The 27770-nt window shown below is 41.6% G+C and overlaps 1 protein-coding gene across 1 annotated transcript in view; it reads left to right on the forward strand.

Annotated features, from left to right (window-relative positions):
* The window catches only part of LOC123998901 (AP-1 complex subunit beta-1-like), a 68485-nt gene that overhangs the window by 38097 nt on the left and 2618 nt on the right, over positions 1 to 27770 (forward strand). Inside the window, 7 exon segments of the mRNA XM_046304124.1 lie at positions 1122 to 1163; positions 1720 to 1866; positions 2633 to 2778; positions 8377 to 8506; positions 14715 to 14799; positions 14980 to 15066; positions 24000 to 24154. Of these exon segments, the coding sequence (XP_046160080.1) occupies positions 1122 to 1163; positions 1720 to 1866; positions 2633 to 2778; positions 8377 to 8506; positions 14715 to 14799; positions 14980 to 15066; positions 24000 to 24154 (792 nt within the window).

A 27770-nucleotide genomic window follows, 5' to 3' on the forward strand; every position in this document is an offset into this window, starting at 1 on the left:
GAATAATGGGCAAATATTGTACAATCCAAGAGTGCAAAGCTCTTAGAGACTTATCCAGAAAGACTCACAGCTGTAATCGCTGCCAAAGGTGATTCTAACACAATTGACTCAGGGGTGTGAATACTTACGTAAATTTGATATTTCTGTGTGAAATGTTCAATAGATTAGCAAAAAAAGTCTTAAAATGTTTTCACTTTGTTATTGTGGGGTATTGTGTGTAGATGGTTGAGAGAACACACTGTGGAATACGGGTATGAATACCTTCTGAAGGCACTCTGTTTGAAAGTAAAAGAATTTCATACATTTTAAATTCCCCAAGGTCAAATATCCTCAAGATGTCTTGAACATTGCTTCTAACGTTGCTTTTGCCAATGCTTTTCTATCTGCCTTTTAACAGCCAAATACGAACATGTGATTTGTGCCTTGCTGGGTCTTAGGCTATAAAATAGTTTTATGTTATTCCAGTCCCATTAAGTGTCTGTCAAGGTGACGTCACACTTCTCACCGTCACAATGCATTTAACTAAGAGTGCCAGGTCTCAAAGGAAGTTTTGTCCTGAATATCACAATGGTTTTCGTTACATACGTAATTACATTTTTTCATCCTGCCTCTAAGATGGATATTTTGCATCTCAAAGACGAAATGCTTTTAGAGATTCTAATGAGGACGCGTCTTTGAATATTTTGTGTAGACCTAGACTTGATTTCTTTAATTACTTTATCTTCCCCTTACACCCCTGTAAAAATTCAACTGGAGAGGTGAAAGGAGCCCAATACATATAAAGCTATTATAGTATAATTTTTTGTGAATTCTCAAATAGGTATATTGAATGAATTTCGCAATGAGCTATTCTTCCATCTTAATGTTCATGTTTTTGCAAGGTTTTCTGGTCTCCTGACTGACTGACGCTTCTTTCTGGTAACCATTTCACTGTGTCAAATTGACTATCTACATAATAACCATTGCCATTATCTAGGCAGTATATGGGTTGTATTGCTTTTGGGGGGGTTGGGGATGGGTTGCTTTTGCTAAGTACCTCTATCTCTCTAACTCTCTTTCTCTGTCTATCTGTTGTTTGGATGCGGGTGCTGGATATGGGTCCTCTCTTCTCTCACCTGTAGTTGGGGGGAGACCTGGGAGGAGGTGTTGGGGGAAGTCCAGCAGTAAGTGAGCCCTTCAGTTTCTCCATTTGCCTGCCCCCATCTGCATGTTGCATGCTCTTAGAGGTTCTAGCTGGGGTCAAAACTTAACTGCCACACAGTTCAAAGCTGAACAAGCTATTTTTTTCCCCGCACACTCACGCCTCACCTTTTGACCTTGCTTGCCACTGATGGGGGGAAAAAGATCACGTATTCCAGTGGACGATTGCTCAAATTGCGAAATCATAGGCCGAAATTCTGACTGAAGATATACAAACTAGTTTCGACCTCTGCAAATCAGAGCATTGGAGAATGTATTTCTCGTGTCAGGATTTCAGCTTTAGTGAATGTTCAAAATCACATTTGTCGATTATGGCATTGTCTTTAAAAATAAATCATTAGAAGATGCCACCATTGTTATTTGAAACCCACTCTGAGCACTTGACAACAAAAATGAGTTTGGAACCTGTCTCTTCATCGAAGGTTGCTAGAGAACCTGTCGAGGAGGTACATTCTGGATTCCTAGTTGTGCTGATGTCCTGTATGTCTTTTTTTGTGTGTGCATGTGTGTGTGACTCAGGTGGGACAGAACTTTATCCCCTCGTCAGTTCCCAACACATTCGCCCCATCGCCCACTCCTGCAGTGCTCAGCAGTGGCCTCAACGACCTGTTTGAGCTCTCCACAGGCATGGCCATCACCACAGGAGGCTATGTCACCCCAAAGTCTGTGAGTACCCACAGCTTGATGCTTATGTTGATGTTCAATGCTAATGCTATCCAGAGCTTAATGTTAATGTTAGCACTATGTTGGGATAAAGATTTTCATTGCTGAGTTAGCACACCAGCAAGGGCAGAGAATAAAGCTCATCAGAATGCTAATGCTAACTCATTAGGACCTAGCAAGCAGAGAAATGCATACAGAAAGGGGGATACCTAGTCAGTTGTACAACTGAATGCCTTCAACTGAAATGTGTCTTCCGTATTTAACCCAAACCCCTCTGAATCAGAACCTTGAGCCCTGCCTCAGTCGCTCTTCATGTAGGACAGTGTATAAATATAGTTATGACATTGTTTGGCAGGGGTGGAAGGAGGGGTGTGTTAGGTTCATGTTGGCATCAACAGGCTCCACCCTAGATTCCTGTTCAAAATGGTTCATTTGGATATATCATACAGTTGAGTCATGCGGAAGAGGCTCACAGAGTCCTCGCTGTGTTATGTGCGCTGTTGATTGGTACGTGTAGCAGCAGGACATAGCATCCTGTCCAAGGTATCCATCTTAATTTACAGGTTCCATTCTCCATCTCCCTTTGTGTCTGACTCAATACAATGAGTGGGCTACACAGCACAGACATGTAGTTCAGCACTTGTTGTGCAAATCCTGTATGACTCAGGTTGCCATTTTCAAATGACCGTGTGCTTTCTCTGCTCCCAGGTATTGGTGAAGCAGTTTGCATGTTCATATTTCTTTATTTATTGTCTATCTCTTCCCCTAGATATGGCTGCCTGCAGTGAAAGCTAAAGGGCTAGAGATCTCAGGCACATTCTCCCGCCGACAGGGCCAAATGTACATGGACATGACCTTCACCAACAAGGCCCTGCAGCACATGACCGACTTTGCTATCCAGTTCAACAAGAACAGGTGAGAGAGGGTGCGACTGGTATCAAATCCTATATGCCATCTCTTGCTATTGTGCCCTTAGTCACAGTGCGATCTAGGTTGACACGGTGTCTCAGGGTCTTCGGATAAAGACTCAAGACAATATCTCCTCTGTGGCCTCACTAAAAACTTCTCTCTGCCTTTTGTTCACACGAACCTTGTATTTAGTTGCTCATCACGACTCTCCATTCACTATAATCATGGCCATTCACTAAACACATTGTTCATAGATAATAGGTTAGTTCTCAGAAACTATCCACTTAGTGAAAGGGATATGGCTATTTATTGTCATGCACTTCACAAAAATAGTACAATGAGTGTAAATGTGAGTCTTAGTCCCAGGGCATACATGGAAAGGTATGTACAGTTGAAGCCTGAAGTTTACATACACTTAGGTTGGAGTCATTAAAACTTGTTTTTCAACCACTCCACAAATGTCTTGTTAACAAAATATAGTTTTGGCAAGTCGGTTAGGACATCTACTTTGTGCATGACACAAGTCATTTTTCCAACAATTGTTCACAAACAGAATATTTCACTTATAATTCACTGTATCACAATTCTAGTGGGTCAGAAGTTTACATACACTAAGTTGACTGTGCCTTTAAACAGCTTGGAACATTCCAGAAATGATGTCATGGCTTTAGAAGCTTCTGATAGGTTAATTGACATCATTTGAGTCAATTAGAGGTGTACCTGTGCCTACCTTCAGCCAAGACCTCAGAAAATGTTGTTGTAGACCTCCACAAGTCTTGTTCATCCTTGGGAGCAATTTCCAAACGCCTGAAGGTACCACGTTCATCTGTACAAACAATACTACGCAAGTATAAACACCATGGGACCACGCAGCCGTTTACCGTTCAGGAATGAGACGCGTTCTGTCTCCTAGAGATGAACGTACCTTGGTTCGAAAAGTGCAAATCAATCCCAGAACAACAGCAAAGGACCTTGTGAAGATGCTAGAGGAAACAGTTACAAAAGTATCTATATCCACAGTAAAGCGAGTCCTATATCAACATAACCTCAAAGGCCACTCAGCAAGGAACTTCATCCCAACCATTAAGCACGGGAGTGGCAGCATCATGTTGTGGGGGTGCTTTGCTGCAGAAGGGACTGGTGCACTTCACAAAATAGATTGCTCTTTGAGGAAGGAAAATTATGTGGATATATTGAAGCAACATCTCAAGACATCTGTCAGGAAGTTACAGCTTGGTCACAAATGGGTCTTCCAAATGGACAATGACCCCAAGCATACTTCCAACGTTGTGGAAAAATGGCTTAAGGACAACAAAGTCAAGGTATTGGAGTGGCCATCACAAAGCCCTGACCGCCATCCTATAGAAAATTTGTGGGCAGAACTGAAAAAGTGTGTGCGAGCAAGGAGTCCTACAAACCTGACTCAGTTACACCAGCTCTGTCAGGAGGAATGGGCCAGAATTCACCAAACTTATTGTGGGAAGCTTGTGGAAGGCTACCCAATACGTTTGACCCAAGTTAAAAAAATTAAAAGCAATGCTACCAAATACTAATTGAGTGTATGTAAACTTCTGACCCACTGGGAATGTGATGAAAGAAATAAAAGCTCAAATAAATCATTCTCTCTACTATTATTCTGACATTTCACATTCTTAAAATAAAGTGGTGACCTGAGTTTAAATGTATTTGGCTAAGGTGTATGTGAACTTCCCACTTCAATTGTATATTATGTGCACTCGGCTCCTTATGTTGGTACAGTATGGGAGCATACTGTATGATAACTAAACACGACCACTACTCTGGAATACAAGGAATTGTGAAGAGCAGACCTATACACTGTATATACAAAAGTATGTGGACACTCCTTTAAATTAGTCGATTCAGCTATTTCAGCCACACCCATTGTTGACCGGGCCATGCAATCTCCATAGACAAACATTGGCAGTAGAATGGCCTTACTGAAGAGCTCAAACATTCAACGTGGCACCGTCATAGAATGCTACCATTCCAACAAGTCAGTTCGTCAAATTTCTGCGGTCAAGTGCAAGTGCTGTTATTGTGAAATCGAAAACTGAAAGTTGGTAGGCCACACAAGCTCACAGAATGGGACCGCTGAAGCACTTAGCAAGTTGTAAATCGTCTGTCCTCTGTTGCAACACTCACTACCGAGTTTCAAACTTCCTCTGGAAGCAACATCAGCACAAGGAACTGTTAGTCGGGAGCAAGATGAAATGGGTTTCCATGGCCGAGCAGCCATGTATCACAATGCCAAGCGTTTGCTGGAGTTGTGTGTAAAGCTCGCCGCCTTTGGACTCTAGAGCAGTGGAAACGCGTTCTCTGGAGTGATGAATCACGCTTCACCATCTGGCAGTCCCATGGATGAATCTGGGTTTTGCTGATGCCAAGAGAATGCTACCTGCCCCAATGCATAGTGCCAACGGTAAAGTTTGGTGGAGGAGGAATAATGGTCTGGGGCTGTTTATCATGGTTTGGGCTAGGCCCCTTAGTTCCAGTGAAGGGAAATCTTAATTTTACTGCAAACAATGACATTCTAGACCACATATGTCAGAGTCAAGGCCCGCGGGCCACATCCGGCCCGCGAGAAGGTTTTTTACGGCCCCTGGGATGATCTTGATTTATTATTAGAACCGGCCCGCAGACCGCAGCAAGCCGGCAGCCCGCAGATCTTTTACACGCACCAATACTACATTTCCCACAATGCAACGGTGACGCACCGAGCAGTAGGCTGCTTCATTTCAATATTTATTGGCACAGCAGTTGTCAGCATCACAGTAAAATTAACTTTCAGATACCCATCAAAAATGGCAAAACGGAAGGTGGACACTGAGAACCGGGGGTTTCAAACAAGGTGGGAGTCGGAGTATTTGTTCACGGAGGTAGCTGGAAAACCTGTGTGTCTTCTGTGTGGAGAAAGTGTGGCGGTACTGAAAGAGTATAATCTGAGACGACATTATGAAACGAAACACGCGGACAAAAACAAGAATATGGACATGGAACAAAGGCTACAAAAGGCAGAGGAATTAAAACGAGGCCTCAAATCTCGACAAAAAAAGCCAAATCACAAGGCCAGGCTGCTGTCAAGGCCAGTTTTATTTTGGCAGAAGAGATCGCTAAATCAGCCCGGCCATTTACGGAGGGGGATTTCATCAAAAACTGCATGATTAAAGTTTGACGAAGTTTGCCCAGAAAAAAGGCAACTCTTTTTAAATGTGAGTCTGAGCAGAAACACCATTGCCGAGAGAGTAGACCAGTTGTCCATCAATCTAAAAGAGCAGCTTGTGAAAAAGGGAAAAGATTTCATTGCATATTCCTTGGCTGTGGATGAGAGCACCGACATTTCTGACATTGCCCAGTTGTCAATTTTCATCCGCGGCGTGGACTCCAGCCTAAGCGTGACAGAGGAGTTTTTGGCTTTACGTCCTATGCATGGCACAACTACGGGGCATGATTTGTATGAAGAGGTGTCAAGATGTGTAAATGAGATGGAGCTGCCTTGGGAAAAACTCGTGGGTTTGACAACCGACGGAGCACCTGCGATGTGTGGACACAGGAGCGGACTGGTGGCAAAGATACGGGAAAAGATGCAAGAGGAAAACGCGACAGGTGAGCTGACAGCTTATCATTGTATCATACACCAGGAAGCGTTGTGCGGTAAAGCCTTGAAAATGGAGCATGTAATGAGCATCATCACGCGCACAGTTAACTTTATCAGAGCCAAAGGTTTGAATCACCGCCAGTTCAAGGCATTTCTGACGGAGTTAGAAACGGAGCATGGTGATTTGCCTTATCACACAGAGGTGCGATGGCTAAGCCAGGGAAAGGTGCTTCAAAGATGTTTCGAGCTTCGTGAGGAGATTTGTCTGTTCTTGGACAGCAAAGGGAAAGACACAACACAACTCCGAGACGAAATGTTTCTGTGTGAAATGGCTTTTCTGTGTGACATTACGAGTCATCTGAATGCAATGAACTTGCAGCTGCAGGGTCGGGATCGTGTCATCTCTGATATGTACAGTACAGTGAAGGCATTTAAAACCAAACTGACTCTGTGGGAGACGCAGATGCGGAAAGAAAATTTGAGCCACTTTCCCAGCTGCCAGACCATGAAAGAGAAGCTCTCTACCAGTGCGTTCCCGAGCGCACAGTTGGCTGATAAAATAGGTATGCTTGCCGCTGACTTTCGACGCCGATTTGCTGACTTTGAAGCACAAAAAAGCAGGTTGGAACTGCTCGGTAACCCATTTGCTGTTGACGTGGAAAGCTCACCACCAAACCTCCAAATGGAGTTGATTGACCTCCAATGCAATGATGCACTGAGGGCAAAATATGCGGCAGTGGGTGCTGCGGAGTTCGCCCGTTTCCTCCCCGACACAATGCCCCAGCTGCGCATCCAGGCTGATCAAACGTTGTCTATGTTTGGCAGCACATACCTGTGTGAACAACTGTTTTCTTTGATGAACTTGAACAAAACATCACACAGAAGTTGACTTACTGCTGAACACTCAATTCTGAGGATTTCCTCAGCTCAGAGCCTTACACCGAACATTGATGAACTTGTGGAAAAGATGGGACACCACCAAGTATCACCCTCAACCTCAAACAAGTGAACATTACTGTGCAATCACATATTTAGAGTTTTTACTCAGTTCAAGTTTAAAAGTTAAAGTTTAATATTTGTTTTCACTGCATGTTACTTCTCCTTAAACAAAGTGTTGTTTTTGATTAATAGATTTTTGCACTTTATTTTATTGTATTTCAATCCAATTATATTTTAAAAATATTTCAGTTGAGTGGATGATAGAAAATTGCTATTATTGTTTTTTTCTTTGAAGTAAATTTAGCCCACTTTTGCTAAAATAGAAAATATAGGCTACTGATGGTGCCTTGAATACCGGTTTCTTTCATTTAATGTTCATGTTATGGGGATTTTTATATAAAGGAAATTTGTCTTTTGTGTCTGTTGAAAATTAAAGATTACTGACAGAGCCATAAGAAAATATTGCTTTATTTATCTGATCATATTGGAATATATTTGTTAGGTTTTCAGTAGGTTCAATTAGGTTCACTAGACTATATGCGTCATTTAAAAAAATTTCAATGAACATTCGAACAGTCCGGCCCTCGGCTTGTAGCTAAATTTTTTATTTGGCCCTCCGTCCATTTGACTTTGACACCCCTGTTCTAGACCATTCTGTGCTTCCAACTTTGTGGCAACCGTTTGGGGAAGGCCCTTTCCAGTTTCAACATGGCAATACTCTTGTGCACAAAGTGAGGTCCATACAGAAATGGTTTGTTAAGATCGGTGTGGAGGAACTTGACTGGCCTGCACAGTGCCCTGACCTCAACCCTATTTTGGCTGAAAGGAATCAAGTCCTTGCAGCATTATTATAACATCTTGTGGAAAGCATTCCCAGAAGAGTGGAGGCTGTTATAGCAGCAAACTCCATATACCAGCTCCATATTAATGCCCATGATTTTGGAATGAGATGTTCGACGAGCAGGTGTCTATACTTTTTCTCATGTAGTGTATTTAGCTCCAGTCACCTGAAGCACTTAAGACCCTGTTATGCAATTTATGTTGTCTAGTTTCGGAGTGATCCCCACCACCCCTCTGCCCATCCACACTCCACTGATGCCCAGCCAGAGTATTGAAGTTTCCCTGCCTCTCAACACCATTGGGCCAGTCATGAAGATGGACCCACTGAACAACCTACAGGTAAACTCCTACATGTATTTTCTGGTTATGTAAAGCATGCTCGGCAAGAGCAGCCTACCCCTCAGGGATTTTTCTGCCATTTTTGATCCTTGGACGGGCTGCCAAAACATTTTTTAAACAGTGTACATTTATTTTTTTTTAAATGTGGGATTGGAAAAACGCTTTCAGTGTCAACTTAAACCAGATGTAAAGTAAATAGAAAAGATAATGGGCCTACAGTGCCTTCAGAAAGTATTCATACCCTTTGACTTATTCCACATTTTGTTGTGTTACAGCCTGAATTCAAAATGGATTACATTTTTTTTCACCCATCTACACACAATACCCCATAATGACAAAGTGAAAACATGTTTCTAGATTTTTTAGCAAATGTATTTATATAAGGATTTACACCCGAGTCAATACTTTGTAGAAGTGCCCTTGGCAGCGATACCAGCTGTGAGTCTTTCTGTGTAAGTCTCTAAGAGATTTCCACACCTGGATTGTGCAACATTTGCCTATTATTCTTTTCAAAATGCTTCAAGCTCTGTCAATTTGTTTGTTGATAATTGCTAGACAACCATTTTCAATTATTTCCAAATATTTTAAAGTAGATTAAAGTTAACTGAAACTCAGGAACATTCACTGTTTTCTTGGTAACTCCAGTGTTTTAGGTTATTGTCCTGTTGAAAGGTGAATTCATCTCCCAGTGTCTGGTGGAAAGCAGACTGAACCAAATTTTCCTCTAGGATTTTGCCTGTGCTTAGCTCTATTCCATACATTTTTTTTATCCTGAAAAACTCCTTAACAATTACAGCCCTTAACGATTACAAGCATACCCAAAACATGATGCAGCTACCACTATGCCTGAAAATATAGAGAGTGGTACTACATAATGTGTTGTGTTGGATTTGCCCCAAAAAAAACACTTTGTACTCAGGACAAAAAGTGAATTACTTTGCCACATTTTCTTGCAATATTATATTAGTGCCTTGTTGCATGCAGGATGCATGTTTTTAAATATTATTTTCCTGTTTCCTTATTTCCTTATATAGCTGACTGAGTGAGGTCTTAGTGCCAGCATCTGTTTGTGGTGGTAAATAAACAGCCACGAAAAGTATAGCTGAGAACTCTCTAGGCAAGTAGTGTGGCCTGCAATTTATCACAATATACTCTACTTCAGGCAAGCAAAATCTAGAGACTTCAATAGATTTTGTGCACCAGCTGTTGTTTACAAATATGCACAGACCACCGCCCCTCGTCTTACCTGAGTGTGCTATTCTATCCTGCCGGTCCAGCGTCTATCCCGCTAGCTGAATATCCATGTCGTCATTCAGCCACGATTCCGTGAAACATAGGACATTACAGTTTTTTATGTCCCGTTGGTAGGATATTCGTGATCGTATCTCGTCTAATTTATTGTCCAATGATTGCACGTTGGCGAGTAATATTGACCATAACGGCAGATTTTCTACTCGCCAACTTCGGATCCTGGCGGCTCTTCCTCCTCTGAACCTGCGTCACTTCCTCTTGCGAATAACTGGGATGTTGGCCCTGCCGGGCGTTTGGAGAATATCATGTGAGTCTTGCTTGTTGTTGAAAAAATCTTTGTCTAATCCGAGGTGAGTGATCGCTGTCCTGATATCCAGAAGCCCTTTTGTGCTGTAAGATACGGTTGCAGAAACATTATGTACAAAATAAGTTACAATTGCAGCGAAAAACCACCACATAATAGCACAATTGGTTGGGCGCCCGTAAAACTACTGCCATTTCTTCCGACGCCTTCCGGGCCCGATTTCCCGATAACGATGGAGTTTAGGCTTATGAGTGTTTTTAATGATGCATCTTTCCTACCACGTTACTAACGAAGGTTCTGGGAAACACCTTGGCTTCTAAAGATAGATCGTAGAAAGGTTCTAATGATGATCTTAACGCTACGAAGGTTTTGGGAAACGAGGCCCATCATCTTCGGTCTTTCTCTTGTATTTTAATGTTCCTGTTGACTCTGTAATCAAAGCCTGCCAGGTTAAGCACCCTACTTTTTGCCTGAAGCTTGTTTAAAGAAGAAACTCCAGCAACGCCAGTGTGCCTGATTTTTATTTTCTTTCCAACTATACGTACCAGTCAAGTTTGGACACACCTACTCATTTTAGGGTTTTTCTTTATTTTACTATTTTCTACATTGTAGAATAGTAGTGAAGACATCAAAACTATGACATCACACACATGGAATCATGCAGTAACCAAAAAAGGGTTAAACAAATCAAAATATATTTTATATTTGAGATTCTTCAAAGTAGCCACCCTTTGTCTTGATGGCAGGTTTGGATACTCTTGGCATTCTCAACCAGCTTCATGAGGTAGTTGCCTGGAATACATGTAATTTAACAGGTGTGTTTTGTTAAAAGTTAATTTCTTTCCTTTGTGAGTTTGAGCCAATCAGTTGTGTTGTGACAAGGTAGGGGTGGTATACAGAAGATATCCCTTTTTGGTAAAATACCAATTCCATATTATGGCAAGAACAGCTCAAATAAGCAAAGGGAAACACAGTCCATCATTACTTTAAGTCATGAAGGTCAGTCAATTCGGAAAATTTCAACTGAAAGTTTCTTCAAGTGCAAAAACCATAAATCATTATGATGAAACTGGCTCTTGAGGACCGCGAGAGGAAAGGAAGACCCAGAGTTACTTCTGCTGCAGAGGATAAGTTCACTAGAGTTACCAGCCTCAGAAATTGCTACCCAAATAAATGCTTCACAGAGTTCAAGTAACAGACACATCTCAACATCAACTGTTCAGAGAAGACTGCGTGAATCAGGTCTTCATGTTCGAATTGCTGCGAAGAAACCACTACTAAAGGACACCAATAAAAATAAGAAACACGAGCAATGGACATTAGTCCGGTGGAAATCTGTCCTTTGGTCTGATGAGTCACATGTGTGGTTCCCACCATGAAAAATAGAGGAGGTGTGATGGTGTGGGTCTGCTTCTTTGGTGACACTGTCTGTGATTTATTTAGAATTCAAGGTACACCTAACCAGCATGGCTACCACAGCATTCTGCAGTGATATGCCATACCATCTGGTTTGCGCTTAGTGGGACTATCATTTGTTTTTCAACAGGACAACGACCCAACACACCTCCAGGCTGTGTAAGGGCTATTTGGCCAAGAAGGAGAATGATGGAGTGCTGCATCAGATGACCTGGCCTCTACAATCACCCGATGTCAACCCAATTGAGATGGTTTGGGATGAGTTGGACCGCAGAGTGAAGGAAAAGCAGCCAACAAGTGCTCAGCATATATGGGAACTCCGTCAAGACTGTTGGAAAAGCATTGCAGGTAAAGCAGGTTGAGAGAATGCCAAGAGTGTGCAAAGCTGTCAAGGCATATGGTGGCTACTTTGAAGAATCTAAAATATATTTTGATTTGTTTAACACTTTTTTGGTTACTACATGATTCCATATGTGTCTCTTTTATTTATAGTTTTGATATCTTCACTATTATTCTACAATGTAGAAAATGGTACAAATAAAGAGTCTTAAATGAGTGGTACTGTAGATTTTTTCCTCCTGGAACAACGTATAGTGTGCAAACTCCTCTTTCAAGCCCGATATCTATTACAATGGAAAACCAAAAAAACAAGCTATATGTATTTTATAATAAAAGTTCATTTCAAACTTCAAAATATCCTCAAATGTATGGCATTTGTTTATATGCTTTTGATCCTGTCTTTTTTACAGCCTCGTTGAAGCATATGTAAAACTAGGTATTAAGTCCCCAGAGAAAGCAGGATTCTAAATGCTGTTTATCAAACTATAATCTACAGAATTTGGTGCTTCTGTCTTGCGTCTGAGAGATGAGCTGGAGGGTTCAGTCTTCAGCCCACACACATGGCCGTCAAGCTGAGGACAGTAAAGCCTGTTAGTAGTTTGAGCCCACAGTGTTGGCTCTAATGTGCTCCACCACCACAGGACAGCCACCAACTGGACAATGGACTCCAGCTTTCAGTGCCCCCGCACAAACTTTCATTTCATAAGCTCACATTTTTATGGAGGTAAGGCAATTCACTGGAATAGCTTTCTGTAAATCCAGACTCAGAAATTGAATACATAGCCCTTTTTTAAAGCTCTGTAAATTCTTTGATAATATGCATAAGAGCACGAAGGCCTATATAAGGGCAATATATAACAGCTACTCAGCTATCCTGGGAAGCAGCCCATCCATCAGCACACTTTACTAGTTCCAGTCATCTCATTTTCACTGTTCAGTGGCTGTGAGAGATGGCACTGGAAACCATTCAGCCAAAATAACACTACTTTACAGGGCTCTCCAGCTGAGACAGCTACTTTATTTGTTCCTATATCCCAGGCTAGCCTCCATCCTATAATGAATCCTCCTTTTCTGTTCTTGCCTTCCCGGCATGGGTAGTGTGTGTGTGTGTGTGTGTGTGTGTGTGTGTGTGTGTGTGTGTGTGTGTGTGTGTGTGTGTGTGTGTGTGTGTGTGTGTGTGTGTGTGTGTGTGTGTGTGTGTGTGTGTGGAAAATATGTCTCTGTGGAAAATATGTCTCTCTGGAAAATATGTCTCTGTGGAAAATATGTCTCTCTGGAAAATATGTCTCTCTGGAAAATATGTCTCTCTGAAGGCCCGGTGGTAAGCAGACCACCTTTAGGGTGTTTGGGCTCACCACACCACAGCTTTTCATCTGGGTTGGATCCACATACTGCTGAAATGAACACTGCTCATATAGTATCTACTTACTCATAAATGCAGAATGACATTCAATAGTGAATATTCAACCGCTTGGTCCTTTTTTTCAGAAGACTTGCTCATGGGGCTCCCGAGTGGCGCAGCATCTCAGTGCTAGATGCGTCACTACAGACCCTGGTTCGCTTCCAGGCTGTATCACAACCGGCCGTGATTGGGAGTCCCGTAAGGCGGTGCAAAATTGGCACAGCGTCGTCCGGGTTAGGGTTTGGCCGGGAGGCCGTCATTGGAAATAAGAATTTGTTCTTAACTAACTTGCCTAGTTAAGTTTAAAAAATGTTTGGCGCCTGTAGTGACACATTTTGCCAATCACACTTGTCCTTATGCCATTCTACAAGAAAACAGCAGATTGAGTAATTGATAATAATGACTATAAATATCTACCAATCCCACCATTCAGCAGCTTCTATTCCTAGTTGCTGGAAGGGACACTAATGACCCTGATTCACCTCAGTGTTCATTCTAATAATTACCTCAGAGTCCCTAAGTTGTAATGAAGACTTCTAAGTACTAACAAAGATAATAGTTATTGTCAGCTTTGGTACTTAATCACAACACAGCCTAGGGATATTTACCATGTGATTCCGACACCTCCCACACTCCCCATTGTGATGCGTCTTGTGTTTTGATATACTTTATTAGTATGTCTGACTCTGATCATGTGACACTAAACAAATCAAAAGGCCTCTAATGAGCTTGGGTGTTTTATCATGGGGATTTTTTGAAGCCCAGACAGGACATCAGTTTGGTTCAGATGTGTAGGTGGAGATGATTGTCCTTTTGTGGATTAATTTGATTTTCTGTCGGAGCTCTAATTCCATGTTGTGTCACGATGCGAGTTGCATTGTGAGCTAATGGGGGAAGTTTTTCCACGGAATCGACAACGCCGTCATACTAGATGAGGTTTGTGTGTTTTGGATTTATGTCTCTCTCTCTTTGTGTGTGTGTCCTCTGTGCTTAGCAATGCGCAACTTTCACACACGGTTCCTGTCAAGTACAGGTGAGGCCGGCCAGGGTCTGGTCTTCTGATAATGTCTATTCGTGAACAGAGTAAGGACTGCCTGCCGGAGGGTCACTCCATGAAGCCAGAAATATGAATCAAGTTCAGAGAGAGCTCAGAGTGCCCATGAGGGCTGTATACTGCATTAGTGCAGAGTCCAACAGACCACACACTCAGCTTAAGCCCTCGCCACCCACACTCACAAATAGACACCTCTCTAGTCTCCCAGTCTCACTTCTGTCTAGCCATGACAGACACTGCATGGACATTTCAAGAGCACTTTTTCTTATTTGGAGCAATTCTATATTTACAGTTGTCTGCCTCATCTTTCTCATGCTCTTAAGTGCTCAGAAGTGTTTGAGGGCTTATTGGAATTCTATATGTCCAAATCAGCCACCTCTAGTGCATGGCACTAAGGCACTGACTGATGTCATATTAATTTTGTGTTGCCTTTTGTCCACAGGTGGCTGTGAAGAACAACATTGATGTTTTCTACTTCAGCGGGCTTATCCCACTCAACATTTTCTTTGTGGAGGACGGTAAAATGGGTACGTGTGTCTGGAAGCAACACTCTCAAACACTCAATATCCAGCTCATTACCATAGCAGTAGAGCCATTATCACCAAAGAGTTTGAGGAGTTTATTTTATACCAACACAAGGACCTTTTGTAGCTCCCCGCTCAGTTCAGGTGTCACTCTTGTTTCACCCCCATCTTCATCTGCCTCAGAGCGACAGGTGTTCCTGGCAACCTGGAAAGACATCCCCAATGAGAACGAGCTGCAGTACCAGATCAAGGAGTGCCACTTAAACGCAGGTAGGCTTCTTTACCTCTGTGGATGAAAGCTATATGTACCTTTGAACACTAACTTAAGTTTTATGCACCATGATATGTACTCTAAGGGCTGTCACTATTTTTATCTGTGGGGTTTTCCTCCCACTGCTCAATGGTATGAAAACACTAATACAGATCTAGAATGAAAATGTACACTGTGTTTGTGTTGGAGAGGGTCATCTTTCACCCTCCTAACCCTGACTGTACTGAAACCCAGCCTATCGAGAAACACAAGGCTTTCAAGCAGTACGGCTCAAATGTCCATCATCGGAGCTGTTCACGCTATGCTTTAAAAATGTAACCTTGCGTGATTCAGTCTTAAAGCGTGAGGACATGAGTTGATCCACAATGCTGCTAATATTTGTGGATGACATACACACCACATAGTCATCTACAGTAATCAGGCACAAACACAAATGATAAAAAGGCAATTGAGTCTCATCAACAATCTAGCTTCCTGTTTTCTTTTTTTTATGTCAAAGGACATTTGTTAGGTGATGTTGAAATTGCAGCTTAGTGTGGTTTTGAACACTCCATTGTGTTTAAGTTACCAAGAGTACAATGGGATAAGATCTTTTGTCCTTTTTTAACTGATTCGAGCACAAGTGAAGGACAGTGTCGAGTTGGTGTTGTTTCCTCTCGATTGAGTTCTGGTGATTCAGTGGAAGGAGATGTAATTTGATGAAGAGAAAGCATGCAGAGAAGGAGGAAATGCACGAAGAGCGCGCTCTATGCATCTGCCTAGCTGTCAAAAGTTCAACTTATTTCAACTTTTGACGCAAGTAAAATGGACAAATGACATCCATTAACCTATGAGGCCAATAGAAAAACCTTTTGCTCATGATATGCTCAGTCAGTTTTTGGAAGATATGACATCTCTGGGTGTGCTTGTGTTCGGTGACTTGTTGGTGTTTTTGTCATCCTAAAATATTATTTGGTAATATATCAGGCCTATTGTCCTCACGGAGCTCATGTCTGAATCACACTTACTACTACTATCCTCTCCTTTCACAGATCTAACACGTTGAGCCAATTACAGGGCAGATAAAGGGCCGTCCTTGTTTTGGGAAAGTTATATTGGAGGGAAGTAGCTTTAGTTATTGTTTAGTCTATATACAGGGTTTTATTTACCAACCTGGACAGGTGGTACTGCAGGTGACTTTTTGAAACCATCAAACCACAAAGTCATCAAATCCCAGTGGGTCAGACGTTTACATACACTTAATTAGTATTTGGTAGAATTGCTTTTTTTGTTTAACTTGGGTAAAATGTGTTGGGTAGCCATCAACAAGCTTCCCACAATAAGTTGGGTGAGTTTTGGCCCATTCCTCCTGACAGAGTTGGTGTAACTGAGTCAGGTTTGTAGGCCTCTCTTGCTCTCACACACTTTTTCAGTTCTGCCCACACATTTTCTATGGGATTGATGTCAGGGCGTTGTGCCACGCCAATAGCTTGACTTTGTTGTCCTTAAGACATTTTGCCACAACTTTGGAAGTATGCTTGGGGTCATTGTCCATTTGGAAGACCCATTTGTTTCATCAGATCAGAGGACACAAAAAGTACGATCTTTGTCCCCATGTGCAGTTGCAAACCGTAGTCAGGCTTTTTTATGGTGGTTTTGGAGCAGTGACTTCTTCCTAGCTGAGCGGCCTTTCAGGTTATGACGATATAGGACTCGTTTTACTGTGGCTATAGATACTTTTGTACCTGTTTCCTCCAGTCCCTTGCTGCTGTTCTGGGATTGATTTGCACTTTTTGCACAAGTACATTAATCTCTAGGAGACAGAACGCGTCTCCTTCCTGAGCGGTATGACAGCTGCGTGGTCCCATGGTGTATATACTTGCGTACTATTGTTTGTACAGATTAATGTGGTACCTTCAGGCATTTGGAAATTGCTCCCGGAGGATGAACCAGACTTGTGGAGGTCTACAATTATTTTTGAGGTCTTGGCTGATTTCTTTTGATTTTTCCATGATGTCAAGCAAAGAGGCACTGAGTTTGAAGGTCGGCCTTGAAATACATCCACAGGTACCCCTCCAATTGACTCAAATGATGTCAATTAGCCTATCAGAAGCTTCTAAAGTCATGACATCATTCTCTGGAATCTTCCAATCTGTTTAAAGGCACAATCAACTTAGTGCATGTAAACATCTGACCCACTGGAATTGTGATACAGTGAAATAAATAAAAATGTGTGTTTTTTTGTTTTATTTTTATTTAACCAGGTAGGCCAGTTGAGAACAAGTTTACAACTGCGACCTGGCCAAGATAAAGCAAAGAAAGCAGTGTGACATAAAACAGAGTTACACATGGATAAACAAAAGTACAGTCAATAACACTATAGAAAAGTCTATTTACAGTGTGTGCAAATGGAGTAAGGAGGTAAGGCAATAAATATGCCATAGTAGCGAAGTAATTACAGTTTAGCAAATTAACACTGGAGTGATAGATGTGAAATAAAATAAATAAATAATCTGTCTGTAAACATTTGTTGGAAAATTACTGCCATGCACAAAATAGAAGTCCTAACCAACTTTTCAAACCTATAGTTTGTGAACAAAAAAATGTGTGGAGTGGTTGAAAAACAAGTTTTAATGACTCCAAGGTGTATGTAAACTTCTGACTTCAACTGTACCTACTCATTCAAAGGTTTTTCTTTATTTTCACTATTTTCTAAATTGTAAAATAATAGTGATGACATTTAAAAATATGAAATAACTCATATGGAATCATAGTAACCAAAAAACTGTTAAACAAATCTAAATAAATTGTAGATTCTTCAAACTAGCCACCCTTTGCCTTGATGACAGCGCTGCACACTCTTGGGCTTCTCTCAACCAGCTTCTGCATTTCCAACAGTCTTGAAGGAGTTCCTACATATGCTGATCACATATGTTGGCTGCTTTTCCTTCACTCTGCAGTCCTACTTATCGCAAAACCATCTCAATTGGGTTGAGGTTGGGTGATTGTGGAGACCAGGTCATCTGACGCAGCACTCCATCACTCTTCTTGGTCAAATAGCCCTTACACAGCCTGGAGGTGTGTTTGGGTCATTGTCCTGTTGAAAAACAAATTATAGTCCCACTAAGCGCAAACCAGATGGGATGGCCTATCGCTGCAGAATGCTGTAATAACTATGCTGGTTAAGTGTGCCTTGAATTCTATATAAATCACAGACAGTGTCACCAAAAACGCACCATCACACCACCTCCTCCATGCTTCACGGTGGGAACCACACATGCAGAGAACCCGTTCACCTACTCTGCGTCTCACAAAGACACGGTGGTTGGAACCAAACATCTCAAATCTGGACTCAATCGACCAAAGAACAGATTTCCACTGATCTAATGTCCATTGCTCTTGTTTCTTGGCCCGAGCAAGTCTCTTATTATTGGTATCCTTTAGTAGTGGTTTCTTTGCAGCAATTCTACCATGAAGGGCTGATTTACGCAGTCTCCTCTGAACAGTTGATGTTGAAATGTGTCTTTCTTGAACTCGGTGAAGCATTTATTTGGGCTGCAATCTGAGGTGCAGTAAACTCTAATGAACTTATCCTCTGGAACAGAGTTCATTCTGGGTCTTCCTTTCCTGTGGCTGCCTCATGAGAGCCAGTTTGATCATAGTGCTTGATGGGTTTTGCGACTGCACTTGAAGAAACTTTCAAAGATCTTGAAGTAATGATGGACTGTTGTTTCTCTTTGCTTATTTGAGCTGTTCTTGCCATAATATGGACTTGGTCTTTTTCCAAATAGGGCTATCTGATCGGCTCAAACGCATTAAGAAGGAAATAAATTCCACAAATTAACTTTTTAAGAAGGAACACCTGTTAATTGAAATGCATTCCAGATGACTACCTCATGAAGCTGGTTGAGAGAATGCCAAGAGTGCAAAGCTGTTTTCAAGGCAAATGGTGGCTATTTTGAAGAATCTTAAATATTATTTGATTTGTTTAACACTTTTTTGCTTACTACATGATTCCATATGTGTGATTTTATAGTTTCGATGTCTTCACTATTATTCTACAATGTAGAAAATAGTATAAAATAAAATAAAACACCCCTGAATGAGTAGGTGTCCAAACCTTTAACTGGTACTCTATATATAGTGAGGGGAAAAAAGGATTTAATTCCTTGCTGATTTTGTACATTTGCCCACTGACAAAGAAATTATCCGTCTAATTTTAATTGTATGTTTATTCGAAAAAAATCCAGAAAAACACATGTCAAGAATGTTATAAATTGATTTGCATTTTAATGATGGAAATACATATTTGACCCCTCTGCAAAACATGACTTAGTACTTGGTGGCAAAACCCTTGTTGGCAATCAGAGGTCAGACGTTTCTTGTAGTTGGCCACCAGGTTTGCACACATCTCAGGAGGGATTTGGTCCCACTCCTCTTTGCATATCTTCTCCAAGTCATTAAGGTTTTGAGGCTGACGTTTGGCAACTCGAACATTCAGCTCCCTCTAAAGATTTTCTATGGGATTAGAGTCTGGAGACTGGCTAGGCCACTCCAGGACCTTAATGTGCTTCTTTTGAGCCACTTCTTTGTTGCCTTGGCCGTGTGTTTTGGGTCATTCTCATGCTGGAATACCCATCCACAAACCATTTTCAATGCCCTGGCTGAGGGAAGGAGGTTCTTACCCAAGATTTGACGGTACATGGCCCCGTCCATCGTCCCTTTGATGCGGTGAAGTTGTCCTGTCCCCTAAGCAGAAAAACACCCCCAAAGCATAATGTTTCCACCTCCATGTTTGACGGTGGGGATGGTGTTCTTGGTCGTAGGCACCATTCCCCCTCCTCCAAACATGGCGAGTTGAGTTGATGCCAAAGAGCTCCATTTTGGTCTCATCTGACCACAACACTTTCACCCAGTTGTCCTCTGAATCAATCAGATGTTCATTGGCAAACTTCAGACGGGCATGTTTATGTGCTTTCTTGAGCAGGGGGACCTTGCGGGCGCTGCAGGATTTCAGTCCTTCACGGCGTAGTGTGTTACCAATTGTTTTCTTGGTGACTATGATCCCAGCTGTCTTGAGATCATTGACAAGATCCTCCCGTGTAGTTCTGGGCTGATTCCTCACCGTTCTCATGATCATTGCAACTCCACGAGGTGAGATCTTGCATGGAGCCCCAGGCCGAGGGAGATTGACAGTTCTTTTGTGTTTTTCCATTTGCGAATAATCGCACAAACTGTTATCACCTCACCAAGCTGCTTGGCAATGGTGTTGTAGCCCATTCCAGCCTAGTGTAGGTCTACAATCTTGTCCCTGACATATTCGAAGAGATCTTTGGTTATGGCCATGGTGGAGAGCTTGGAATCTGATTGATTGATTGCTTCTGTGGACAGGTGTCTTTTATACAGGTAACAAGCTGAGATTAGGAGCACTACCTTTAAGAGTGTGCTCCTAATGTCAGCTCGTTACCTGTATAAAATATACCTGGGAGCCAGAAATCTTTCTGATTGAGAGAGGGTCAAATACTTATTTCCCTCATTAAAATGCAAATCAATTTATAACATTTTTGACATGCGTCTTTCTGTATTTTTTTGTTGTTATTCTGTCTCTCACTGTTCAAATAAACCTACCATTAAAATTATAGACTGATCATTTCTTTGTCAGTGGGCAAATGTACAAAATCAGCAGGAGATCAAATACTTTTTTCCCTCACTGTATATCTCTGGTTAAAGATTGACGTTTGACGTCTGTTCATGTACTCAATTACTCATGCCCATCCCTACGAAGCTCGCGGCCAAACTCCCACACTGTTTTGGGCTCTAGCAGCGCGAAGCAGATAATGCGTGGGAGTGAAGACTTGCATCTCGCACATCGCAATATCTGTAGTGCTGCTCAAGGCAACATAATTTCGCCGAGTCTACTTTTAATTGAAAATTATGACATTGTTGATTTTAGATGCTTTTTTCATTTATTAGACTATTTTCCTCTGTTCAGTGTCTGTTATTTTGTCCATCTTAATCTTTTCTTTTTATTGGCCAGTCTGAGATTTGTCTTTTTCTTTGCAACTCTGCCTAGAAGACCAGCATCCCGGAGTCGCCTATTCATTGTTAATGTTGAGACTGGTGTTTTGTGGGTACTATTTAATGAAGCTGCCAGTTGAGGACTTGAGGCGTCTGTTTCTCAAACTAGAGACACTAATGTACTTGTCCTCTTGCTCAGTTGTGCACCAGGGCCTCTCTCACTCCTCTTTCTTTTCAGGTTAGGGCCAGTTTGTGCTGTTATGTGAAGGGAGTAGTACACAGCGTTGTATGAGATCTTCAGTTTCTTAGCAATTTCACACATGGAATAGCCTTCATTTTTCAGAACAAGAATAGACTGATGAGTTTCAGAAGAAAGTTCTTTGTTTCTGGCCATTTTGAGCCTGTAATTGAACCCACAAATGCTGATGCTCCAGATAGTCAACTAGTCGAAAGAAGACTAGTTTTATTGCTTCTTTAATCAGCACTACTGTTTTCAGCTGTGCTAACATATTTGCAGGAGGGTTTTCTAATGATCAATTAGCCTTTTCAAATTAGAAACTTGAATAACTAACACAACGTGCCATTGGAACGCAGGAGTGATGGTTGCTGATAATGGTTCTCTGTACGCCTATATAGATATTCCATTAAAAATCAGCAGTTTCCAGCTACAATAGTCATTTACAACATTGACAACGTCTACACTGTATTTCTGATCAATTTGATGTTATTTTAATGGACAAAAAAATAAGCTTTTCTTTAAAAAACGAGGACATTTCTAAGTGACCTCAAACTTTTGAACGGTAGTGTACATTTTTGGAAGATGATATCTCTGGAAGATGATTATGAAAATGTATTTTATTTTGCTGCCTACATTTTTCCTCAGTCAAATATGGAGTCTTATGTTACCACCTCTGTTTTTAGATGCTTTCTTTGTAGCGTGACAAACAATTCTCCAGTAGCCTAATTTAAAACAAGGCTCTTTCCACAGCCACAGCAGACCCATGAGTCATGCAAGTGAGAATAATAGCATAGCAAATACAAAATGTTTGCCACCAAGTAGGCAACATACTAGCTAGCTAATTAAGGTAATCTTTCAACACATTAAATGGTCTTGAATCATACTTTTAATTTTAATGGATATAACATTTTCCCAGTAATCAATGTTTGTTTCCCTTGTTCATCTGAGGACATAGAATGTCATTGTGATAGTGGTTGGATGGTTTCAAAGGCTGTTATTAAAACACAACTGACATCCTTTCTGCCCTGAAAAAGACAAAAAGACATTTCACTTTTTTTTTTGCCCTGAAAATTACAAGGCACTAATTGGCCACACAAAAATACAAACACCACTTAAGTTGCATCTCACATTCAAACAAAGTAGGGTAACAAAAAGCAGCCATTTACCATCTATGACTGACAAGTGTTGCTCAAAGGTAAATGGTTAGAGCAGTATGGAGTTGGGAGCCTTGACCACTAGAAGCTTCCCTGCAGACTGTAACATAATAGAGACTAGTCATACAGGAAGCTTTTCCACTGCGCTGTAGGAGAGATGAAATTCATTCCCCCACTGTCACTTGTCCTGCTTCTTTCTTTTTTGACACTTGTCTTTCTCCTTCTCTCCATCCACCACCTACCTCTCAGGACTCCTTTCAAGGCATTTCACCTCACCCCTCCCCCTCTTTCCCTGAAGGAGACTTCACACAAGCTCTTTAATGATAGCCCACACCATGCCTGGTTGCCCCAGACAACAGAGTGACTGAGGGCTGAGAGCAGTGGCACTGACGATTGCTCAGGACAGGACCTACAATGGGACATGGGCCTCAGGGTCAGACTTTATGGTAGTGGTAGTTTGTCCATTGACCTATGGTTTTAAGCCCATTAGACATAGTGTCTATAGTGATATCCCCACCTCTAGATGTGAGATCTGGAAGTTGTAGTAGCTACTCCCTATATTGACAGTCCACATAAGAGTACAGCTTACAGGCTAGGTTACATCCATGACGTTCAATGTATTGCTTCAATGTTCACAGCACTGTTAGAAGTTACCCTAGCTCTGTTCCTCTTCCTCAAAGTCTGACTTGGATCAGGACACTTTATTTTTCACTTAGAGGCACAAATGAGGGACTAAGCTCCAGCAGTTGTTTCAAGAAGCTAATGTAGATATAATACTGAGCTGCTCCCCACTGCCAGTAGTTAGCCAGGCTCACAGAAACCATTAGAGTTGCCTTCAGGGTACAGATTGACTGGGACAGAGGAATAGGCAGCTGATGTAAGTCATGGCAATGTGTGTAGTCTAATATGACTCAGAAAGCAGCTAATGGCCTAGTTGTTGGTTTTTCACATACTGTTGTTATTATTACATTATTACATTATTGTCTTACATTAAATCAATCTGCTTCTCTCTTGTTGTATTGAGTCCCTCAGTCCTTTTTTTAGATGACGCTGCAAACCAACAATGGAAACTGTAGAAACCACTGCATGTATAGCCCAATACCTATAGTAATAAAGCAATAACCTCATGTTCCTAGACTAGAGAATGCAGTTCCCAAAAATGAAGCTACTACTGTACAACACAATGCCTTAGTCTATAGATCACTCTCCTCTCAGATGTGTATGTCTGAATGAGTACTGTCAGTAAAAAATATATTCATTACAACTGCTGAACTGCACTACAATGGAGAATGCACTTATCCAATGTGCACTTATCAGTAGTTGACCGTAGAATAGCCTACAGCCCATGAGGCTAAGCTTTGCCTGTGTGGCGCTGATCTCCACATAAAGTAGGGTTGGAAAATTCCTGAAATCTTCCCAAAATTCCCATTTTAAGTATTCCCCCGCAGCTTATTCCCCCATTACTCCAGAAATCCTGAAAAAACGGAGAATTTACATCCACACGTCTAGTATATACCTGATCATATGTAATGTGACCTTGCAGACACTGTGTCGGGGAAGCTGCAGAATGACAACATTTACACCATCGCCAAGAGGAACGTGGAGGGCCAGGACATGCTCTACCAGTCACTCAAGCTCACCAATGGCATCTGGATCCTGGCTGAGCTCCGCATCCAACCCGGCAACCCCAACTACACGGTAAAACACCCGCCTAACCTCAACTCTCCAAATTCTGAACTCAGAAGTCACTTACTGTTTTTGTCAGTAGAAGTCTGAAGTGCCAAGCAGAAGGCTCTTTATATTTCCACCCTTCCCTCACTAGAGTACCAGGCAAATAAACACTTTTGTGTTTTGTAAACGCTGTAGTCATTGCGTGACCTTCATGAGTAGACTTAGTCTTTAATGGAATGTTTGAACCCAGGAAATATTTGATAGCCCTTCTCACTGAGACAGCACCTTCGCTACACTCCCCTGTAATGAAGTGCTTGTTACATCCAGGAAGTGGTACCTAGAGATGGTTTATGGAAGTAATACAAGTTATCAACCTTTGTTTTACACACACCCAGCTCTTTCCTGTTCCCTTACCATATGTTTGAAGGAACCTGTTCATCATTGAGGACTCATTGGGAATGACATGTCCTCTGGCAGAGTAATGGGTGACCTCGGCAGCAGACGTGCTGCTTGGTTAACTTTTGCTCCTCTAAATTGGCTATGAACAAGGTCAAAAGACCCATATAACACTGCAAAATAGCTCCTAAATACAGGCATGGTCAGGTCTAGGGCTGTTGCGTTGACCGTATTACTGCCACACTGGCGGTCACGAGTCATGAAGGCAGTAAAATTCCAGGTCACCATTTAGTCACGGTAAATGGTGACGGTGATGACCTCTAATAAAAATAGGAGAACCAGCTTTCTATTGCCTAGGCCTACTATATTTATTTCTCAACTTTCCTAATATTAAGCACATTGTTTATATTTACAACAAGAGTATATAGCCTACCTGGCTGGCATGAAAATAAATTGGGAAAAGCATCCTCCATTCGCTATTTAAGTGCATAGATGACATGTGTTTTTTCCCGCTGACCCTGTTTCAATACAGGTGCATAATAATGGTCCATTCAAAATCAAAACAAATTTCACCCATGCTATTTAGGATATTTAAAGACAAGATTAAAGCAAGAATAGTCTGATGGTTGACAATATTAGCCTATATCTTGTGAATTATATATTATCACTTGTGAATTTTTTTTTTTTTTTTTCACATTTATTTAACCAGGTAGGCTAGTTGAGAACAAATTCTCATTTACAACTGCGACCTGGCCAAGATAAAGCATAGCAGTGTGAACAGACAACACAGAGTTACACATGGAGTAAACGATAAACAAGTCATTAACACGGTAGAATGAAAATAATAGTCTATATACATTGTGTGCAAAAGGCATGGTAGGTAGGCGGATAATTACAATTTTGCAGATTAACACTGGAGTGATAAATGATCAGATGAGGCTCTAAAAATTGCCAAAGACTCCAGCCACCCTAGTCACAGATTGTTCTCTCTGCTACTGCACGGCAAGCGGTACCGGCACGCCAAGTCTAGGTCAAAAAGACTTCTTAACAGCTTCTACCCCCAAGCCGTAAGACTCCTGAACAGCTGATCAAATGGCTACCCAGACTATCTGCATTGCCCCCACCCCCATTTTTAAGCTGCTGCTACTCTGTTTATTATCCATGCCTAATCACTTTACCTCTACCTACATGTACATATTACCTTAATTACCTCGACTAACCGGTGCCCCCTCATATTGACTCTGTACCAGTAACCCCTGTATATAGTATATCACTACTGTTATTTTATTGTTGCTCCTTAAATATTTGTTATTTTTGTTATTTGTTTTTATTTATTTATTAGTTGTCTTTTTTATTTATGTATTTTTTTTAAACTTCTGTTTATTTTATATGTTCCAGACGTTTGGTATATTTATTTCTCGCATAAAATAGAATAGGTCGACCTTTGTTCTATGGGGGATAGTAGATTGACATAGGCTAATGCTTTTGCTGTTTGTTAGGTCTACTCATCTTGTTGGCTGACGAAAAGCAAATGTGAACATTTCTTCCAATATCTTTAATATACACCTTGGAGTTGGGTAAGGATGCACGAAGTTGCGTCCCCAATGTGTCTATCTTCACTTGTAGCCTGTGAGAAAGACCCGATCATGTGATGGAGTGAGCGGCGCTCAGGGAGAAGGGCACAACGGCCACGCAAAAGGCTTTTTTTAAAATAGTGCATTACGGCCACACAAAGGGATGCCGGTGTGAAATTCTTGGCATGATTAAGTGCTTGTCAAATTGTGAATGAGTGACTGATGTAGCGTGTACAGCCTGAGCCAAAAATAAAAAATTCAAATCGGCATCATGCAGCCTTATAATGTATTAAAAATCAAAACATATATCCCAACGTTTGTAGAACTAAAGTTATATTATTAACTCTAAATTAAGCATATAGGACTACCTATTTCTTTGTTAACCGCTCAACACAGAATAGCCGCATGTGCGCACTCACTCGAATCGTTTAGAGAAAGTATAATTTCAATTTTATTTAACTTTGTTCATTTGTATTCATCAAATCCAGGTTTATTTGTCACGTGCGCTGAATACAACAGGTGTAGACCTTACAGTGAAATGCTTACTTACAGGCTCTAATCAATAGTGCAAAAAAGGTATTAGGAGAACAATGGGTAAGTAAAGAAATAAAAACAACAGTAAAAAGACAGTGGAAAATCACAGTAGCGAGGCTATATACAGTAGCAAGGCTATAAAAGTAGAGAGGCTACACGTTAGTCAGGCTTATTGAGGTAGTATGTACATGTAGATATGGTTAAAGTGGCTATGCCTATATGATGGACAGAGAGTAGCAGTAGCGTAAAAGAGGGGTTGGCGGGTGGCGAGAAACAATGCAGATAGCCCGGTTAGCCAATGTGCGGGAGCACTGGTTGGCCAGGCCAATTGAGGCAGTATGTACATGAATGTATAGTTAAAGTGACTATGCATATATGATAAACAGAGAGTGGCAGCAGCGTAAAAGAGGGGTTAGAGGGGGCACACAATGCAAATAGTCTGGGTAGCCATTTGATTACCTGTTCAGCAATCTTATGGCTTGGGGGTAAAAACTGTTGAGAGGCCTTTTTGTCCTAGACTAGGCACTCCGGTACCGCTTGCCTTGCGGTAGTAGAGAGAACAGTCTATGACTGGGTGGCTGGAGTCTTTTACAATTTTTAGGGCCTTCCTCTGACACCGCCTGGTGTCGAGGTCCTGGATGGCAGGCAGCTTTGCCCCAGTGATGTACTGGGCCGTACGCACTACCCTCTGAAGTGCCTTGCGGTCGGAGGCTGAGCAAATGTCCTACCAGGCAGTGATGCAACCGGTCAGGATGCTCTCGATGTTGCAGATGTAGAACCTTTTGAGGATCTCAGGACCCATGCCAATTCTTTTTAGTTTCCTGATGGGGAATAGGCTTTGTCATGCTCTCTTCACAACCGTCTTGGTGTGTTTAGACCATTCTAATTTGCAACCAAGGAACTTGAAACTCTCAACCTGCTCCACTAAAGCCCCATCGATGAGAATGGGGGCGTGCTCGGTCCTCCTTTTCCTGTATTCCACAATCATCTCCTTACTCTTGGTTACGTTGAGGGATGGGTTGTTATTCTGGCACCACCCGGCCAGGTCTTTGACCTCCCTATAGGCTGTCTCGTCGTTGTTGGTGATCAGGCCTACCATTGTTGTGTCGTCTGCAAACTTAATGATGGTGTTTTGAGTC

Source organism: Oncorhynchus gorbuscha, linkage group LG16, assembly GCF_021184085.1.
Source record: "Oncorhynchus gorbuscha isolate QuinsamMale2020 ecotype Even-year linkage group LG16, OgorEven_v1.0, whole genome shotgun sequence".
NCBI classification, from domain to species: domain Eukaryota; kingdom Metazoa; phylum Chordata; class Actinopteri; order Salmoniformes; family Salmonidae; genus Oncorhynchus; species Oncorhynchus gorbuscha.